Source organism: Mya arenaria, chromosome 15 (assembly GCF_026914265.1).
Source record: "Mya arenaria isolate MELC-2E11 chromosome 15, ASM2691426v1".
Taxonomy (NCBI): Eukaryota; Metazoa; Mollusca; class Bivalvia; order Myida; family Myidae; genus Mya; species Mya arenaria.
Window position 1 is genome coordinate 30,003,519 of NC_069136.1, and position 6,972 is coordinate 30,010,490.

Below are 6,972 nucleotides of genomic sequence, written 5' to 3' on the forward strand. Positions count from 1 at the left end.
TTCAATCTCAGCTCATTTTATCACATAAAATTACAATACAATTGATTTCAAAATGATCCTTTGATACAACTTATGAAGAACATTCATACAATGATCATCGTGGTTGATAAAAATCAATGCTCAAACTTTTCAAGAATAAATGCAAGAGCTAGACACGGATAGTTTACTATGTAGCATTCCAAAAATTAATGATAATGATAGAGGAACCTTGACATTTGAAGACTGGGAACCTGTGTCTTGCCTGTGACACATTGACCCGGTTGTTGAAACATTCGCTAAATGTATGGAACACATGTGAAAACTTATTTATATTTCCTCAGTGCATGGTAGTTACAGTCCAGTGTATATATGCATCATTCCAAAATGATAAACCAGTAAGCAGGACCTTGAACTTTGTGGAAGGGACGTTGGTCTTGTACGAAATACGTTGTTTTGTCTTGTACTGAACACATGTACTGTACCAATTTGTTTGAAAGTCCCCCCATGCATGACAAATTTACTCCCAGGATAATCTGCTTATATGCAGCATTCTAATAAACTGATAAATGCGAGCTTAACCTTTGATGTAGGGACTTGGGTCTTGCAAGAGACATATCACCATTATGTGCAAAGCACATGGGCCAATTTATTTTTTTCAAATCCCCCTGTGCATGACAAGGTTACCCCCCAGACATGGAAAACCTGAAGGACAGACAGATGGTGACATTTAAAAATGCTGATCTTTTGGGCATAAAAAGGATGCTAAAACAACGCATCAACATGTACGCATCAACATGTACGTAAGTGATTACTCATAAACAATGAGTGGTACTCAGTTGATTTATGGATAATTTCTCATCTTATTTAATATTATATAACAATTTTCATTAAAGAAATTATTTGGAACAGAAATATTAAATCTTTATCCGCTAAAACAAATGTGTCATCTACAGACCATGACCATTGTGGATTCAAGTATGGGAACCCACAAAGTGATCCATATATTTTAGCCATGTTTCGTAGGCAACACATAAATACCAAATATCAAATATAATATTTTAATGCAGAAGTACTGGATTGGCTTTGCTTGGGAGTCATCATCAATTTTAAGAGCAAGAGATCCTCAATATTTGTTCAACTCCATTAAACTATAAATCATCAGTAAGGATAAATCAAAAGAAAACAGTAAGGAAACAGTAAAGGAAACAAATATTTCTATCAATGATTTGTATTTTTTGTCCATGATCAATTTCTATGAATGAATTAATTAAGTTTAGCCTGCAATACATACATTTTTCCTAACATATGAAAAATCTGATACACTAATCAGTGACGAAGTCTTTCCCTGCTTCTTGACCTTGACCTTCTTTCATATATGTCTCTATCATGTGACCTTGACCTTCCATGACCCCTGGCCCTCTCTCGTGACCCTTGGCCATTTCTAACCCTGTCACTCCTATCTTTCCCATCACCACAATTACCCCTGTATCTCTCCTTCCTATTGTCCATATCTCGATCTCTATGTGATTCCTGATCCCTGTATAAGTCTCTGCTGCTATCTCTTTTTCCGTATCGATATCCTGTTTTACCGTTTCTTCCCACATCATATTCCCTCCTGGTATCTTCCTCATATCCTTGTCTCTCTTTTCCACTTTCCACATAATCCTTCTTTTCCCTTTTCCTGTAATCATCCTCCCTATTATAACTGCCGTCTGCTCCATTCTTAAACCTGTCCTTCCTAAAGTCTGATCTTTCATTACCATCACTTCTCCTGTATGAATCACTATGACTATGCATATAGGAGTCAGGTCCTCTACCAAGATTTCCCTGCAAGGCTCGGTCATATCCTGGGTCACGTTTTTCTTTTTTTACTTTCACAATTTGTTTTGAGTGTTCATCCTCTGAGCTTGAGCCAGACTCTGAGCTTGACTGCTTCACTTTCTTTTTCTTCTTTTTCTTTGATTTCTTATCTTTCTTGGTTTTCTTCTCTGAAATCAGATAAACAGACATTGAAAACAGCTCACACATTTACCTATATTGTTTCTTAAATAAGTCGATGCTTACTCTTCATCAAACTAAAAAATGGTGATTTAAAATAAAAGAAAATTTTATAATTAAGGCAGACAGTCAAAAAGCAATATATGTCTAGATACTATTGCATGATTTAAGATTAAGATTGATTGTAGTCTAGACTTCTACATAGTCTAAGCAAGTTCTTTCCTTTTTATCCAATCCACATTTTCCATATAAAAAATGCAGTATGTTTAAACTAAACCGGGATAAGGTCATGTTCATTAACTAACATTTAGGAACTTTTGGCTGGCGGGCTCATGATCCTGACTTTAAAAGGTGAGTTTGTATTCTGCCCCCAAAACAAAGAATTTATTTTTGAATTAGTACCTCGATTATTTATATAACTTTAGAACAAGTTTATGAAGTATTTGTATGGTGGCATATTACTGCTGAAGATAGCCTGACAGTGTTCGTGACTAGATAACCAGTTAATGCTCAAAGCAATAAATGCATTTATAGCTAAGTGGTAACACAAATCTTATCGACATGTAGTTGACCAGTTAGTATGTTACTTATTAAGTGGAATTCACAAACCATAACTAGTGAACCTGTTAATATTGTACAGCTAAAAAGGTAACAGGTGGCAGTTCTTGGCACTTTCAAGCCAGTTTTTAGTTTTATGATATTTAAATTATCGAAAAAGTTTTGCAAATATTAAATAGATAGCTAGATATTTATCGCGAAAATAAAGTAGTTAACACAATTTGCAAAGTCAGCAGGTTATCTTACGGCAGTTATATGCCACCATGTATTTGTGCTTTAAGACTAAATTGTATTTTAATTTATATCAACTGGCACTACTTTTATTATAGTAAAAGGCTAATGATGCTTATTTATGAGGCCTCACAAGCTTCAAATTTCAAAGTGAAGCTTTGCGAACAAAAAATTTAAACATAGGGCAAAAATTAATAGGCACTGGACAAACAGAGAATATATTTCATGGCAAGTGAGTCATTATTAACTGAGCTTGTAACATCCTCCATCCACCTTTCTTGACAATGATCTGTAGGGGTTCCTCCTCAGGCTCCGGTGACGAGGGTAGCCTGGGGGCGCAGCCCTCTGTCCGCAGTTTAACGGTGTTGTCATCCTCATCTCCAGTCTCCTTAGGTTTACGATACTCTTCCACATGATCTACACGTAGAGTGCGACCCAGCAACTATGTAGATATAACATATGCATTGTAATAAGGGTTAGTATGGTTTAAAAGTAATTAAGAAAAGTAACATTGGCTTTTTTTATACAGATTTCTTAAAGCTCCTTTTTATTTTATTTTATTTCTTACTTCATCTTCATCTTCCAGATGATGAAAGTATATTTACAAATGCTTTAAGCCATATAGGCATTTTATAAAAAGCAATAGAAATAAAAGAATGATATTCTGTTTTTTTGCATTATCTTATTACAAGACAATTTGGTCAGAATTTGTTCCTCTAGAGAAATGTTATGCACGACTTCCTGTTTTTGAACCAAAACAACTTAAAACAAAGCAGTATTGCAGATTGCATAAACAGAAATGTAGCTTGAAGTGAATTAATTCAGAATTGCAATAATTTTTTTGCTTTGTAAACTACCTTTCACCCAGAATGAAATTTCATTAATATGTTGATCCTGATATGTTCCGATCTATATGTTATCTTGATGAAGTATGGCATCAGTATTTTGATCAGTTTAGCATTTTTTACTGCCATACAATGTTTGCTTACATGTAAACAGGACTATTAAAAAAAATATAAAAGTACAATATTTCATATATATCCGACTGAGAATAGATTTTACCTTGATTCCATTGAGATTGTCAACTGTGAGGATGGTGCTGCGCTGATCTTCGAAACACAGGAAACAGAAACCCTTAGATTTGCCAGTCTTCTTGTCTTTCACAAGATTAATGTTCACAATCTCCCCATATCTAAAACCATGACACATACAAGAGTAAATACATAATTCAACATGTATACGCCCATTCAAGAATGCAAAATTATGTTTAAATCTAAAACTGTGAAAACTTGAACAAGGCTTAACATTTTGACTCTTGATTTTAAAATTTAATGAAACTGCATTATTGGAAACAATTGAAAAAAACATATAATCCGAAAGTGTTGTTCAGTCTGCTACAATGTACATTAAGTCACATTAAGGCCAAGCAAACTATTGAGTGGTTTTGGTTACTTTTTGTCCAAATACAGACAGTTTATGTATTATATTTTTGATTATTAGGCTTTATGTTAAAATGGTATTGTCATCATTAGGGAATGGCGTAAAGTAATCTTCAATTTAAAGCTTTATCACTGAATGATATCAACAAATGCAAAAATATGCAATAATTTCTGAATCCACATAAATCATTTTTGATGTGCAATAAAGTTAAAATAGAATTATGTCAGTGTGTAGCAGATCAAGTACAAATGTATGATATGTACCATCTATTTTTAACATTATTATCATAAAAATTAAAATGTTCACCCACTGTGAAAAGACACAGAGTACATCTCCCTCTGTAAGATCATATGGTAGACCCCCTACGAAGATCCACGCACTGTCCTTGTACTGATCATGCCATGACTTCTTCGCTGTCAGACCCAAGGCAAGTTCTCTTTGATTCAACTTGTTTAGATTCTTAATATTTCTGGAAGAGAAATTTAATAATTTTAAACATGTATATTTTGGTAAAAAAAGCTTTTTTCATGACATACATATATAAAGAGCTCTTAATTAGGCTGATTTTTAAATGTTTTTTTATATGTTGCCTAGCACACATGAAACTTGTATCTTTTAATATCCCTGTTCAACTTTGATTCAGCAGTAGTTTTAATTCCTTTCAATTATTTATTATTACATAAGACCAAAAATAAAAAAAAATGTGTAATAATCATTGTGCCTAGAAATATATATTTAACTTTAATACATTGATAAAGTAATTTGGTCCAGATGGCTTACATTGGCAGTTTATTTATTATGCAGTACGACACTGATGTGAAAGGTGTTCAACATTAGGACTGAATAATACCATTTGTAATATAAACTTTGATTTAACTGTAAATTACCATAATGGCAATATCAAACAATGTAGCGGAACAGTATACAAAATCCATTTTATCCGAAAACGCCCATCCGAATTTGTCTCCACTGAATGTTATTTAAAAACTGTGAGTACTGCCTAGTATTTGCAAAAGAAATAAAAGTTGGTTGATAATGAATTGAACATTTGTTTGAAAACATTACTTACGTGAGAGGATTCATTTTACTGACAAATTGAGATTTCGAAGGAAAATGTTGTCTTCGTCTTCGTCTGTTGTTTTTGTCGGTGCTTTCGACTACAATCGTCGTTATCGGGTTTACTTCCTGAATAAGGCCAGAGACTACTAAATAAATTGCGCACATATCATATACCTACATGTATCTTGTAATGATGCTATGCTAAGCATATTGTGTGCCGTGGAAGTTAAAACGTGTATAGCTAGTCTTAAGACTAATACAAGCTGATATGTATTCGATAAAATTATGAATAATTATACATATTTGAAATATTGTATTTATATAAATAAGTGATGAATACTCAGTATAGTATATTTAATTTGTCAGCAGTTTAATATTGTTCTAGATTCTGGAATAATTCTTGGAGTGTGGAGTAAAAATATTATTTTTACCTATTTTATAAAAATAAATAAAGGCAATATAAATGACCAAGATAACTATGGCATTACCATTTGAGCTGCTTATTATGTGGTGTGTGTGTATAAGCTTATTTATACTCGCCGCGACTCGGGCCTTGCCCATTCGACGAGTGCTCCGTTAAGCGTGTTAGTCATTTTAGGTTTTTGGAGCATAGTGCACAGACATAATGTAACCTTGGTTAGAGCTACCCTGGTTCTTTAACGTGCACAAGTGTATAGCACTGTCACACGGCATGCCAAGAAACACCAGCAATTTTTTCCACTTTTCATTTCTACACGAGAGTCAATTTCAAGATTTGGAAGAATGTATTTAATTTTGCCCAGAAAGACTTGAAGAAGTATCAAGTGTTAGACATAATTACGGAGTACTTAATTTATTAAAACTTATTATTTACTTATTCTTAAACAAAAATATGTTTTTTGATGAGTAACATTATTTTTTTAGACATATGACAGAAGTTAATGAAAATGGTATGCTTAACCAACCGTTTTACATGTATTTGGAATGAAAATGTAACCTATATTACATAATTATATGAATCTGGCCGTCTCATAGGTCGAATTTTATTTAAGGGTATGCTTTACTAAGCGTATGGATATTGATTTTAAAATGTCAGATTTATTGGGTTCGCATTTTTTAACAAAAACACACACTCTTATTATTCATTTTTAAAGCTTTGTTGTTGTTTTTTCACTGTAAAAAAATATTAGTTCGTAGTATACGTATACACAAAGGAAAATACAAACGAAACTTGAAAAATACATCTTATTGGCGAAACTGAATCTCCGAATATTAAATTTACTTCAATTTTGTTCATATCATCATGAAACATTCTGGGCGTTTAAAATGCATTTTCGTATATCTGATTGCGATTTGTTTTTGCAATGTTTCAATCTAGAAAATTGCTTAGTTTTGTGTTCATCTGGCATTGTCTTCATACCGTGACCGGTGAAGAACATATTTTGACCCACATAAAATCACGACGATGGTCGCTGTCCTTGAGTGACTCCTTTTCTGTAAAATATTGCCCCCCCCCCCCCCACACACACCCCAAATAATAACATGACTCCTAACGATCGTTACTGTAAATAGGTATTTAACCCCACCGAACAGAACCGACTTTGTGGTCATTTAATACGTGTGCTCTTAAGTCTTAGTAATACAGGTGGTAATGCTGCAGCTATTGTTGTTGATACTACCACTACTGCTTCTGCTATTGCCACTGTCAACACCACCGTCACAACACCA

At 33.4% G+C, this 6,972-nt stretch overlaps 1 protein-coding gene across 1 annotated transcript; it reads right to left on the bottom strand.

Moving 5' to 3' along the window:
* Window positions 1-5,369, bottom strand: LOC128218853 (RNA-binding motif protein, X-linked 2-like). Its single transcript, XM_052926589.1, has 5 exons — window positions 5,276-5,369; window positions 4,517-4,675; window positions 3,829-3,958; window positions 3,040-3,208; window positions 1-1,967 (listed from the first exon to the last, which is right to left on the bottom strand). The coding sequence occupies exons 1-5, from the start codon at window positions 5,287-5,289 to the stop codon at window positions 1,306-1,308; spliced, it is 1,134 nt and encodes a 377-aa protein (XP_052782549.1). The 5' UTR covers window positions 5,290-5,369; the 3' UTR covers window positions 1-1,305.
* Between the last annotated feature and the right edge of the window lie 1,603 nt (window positions 5,370-6,972).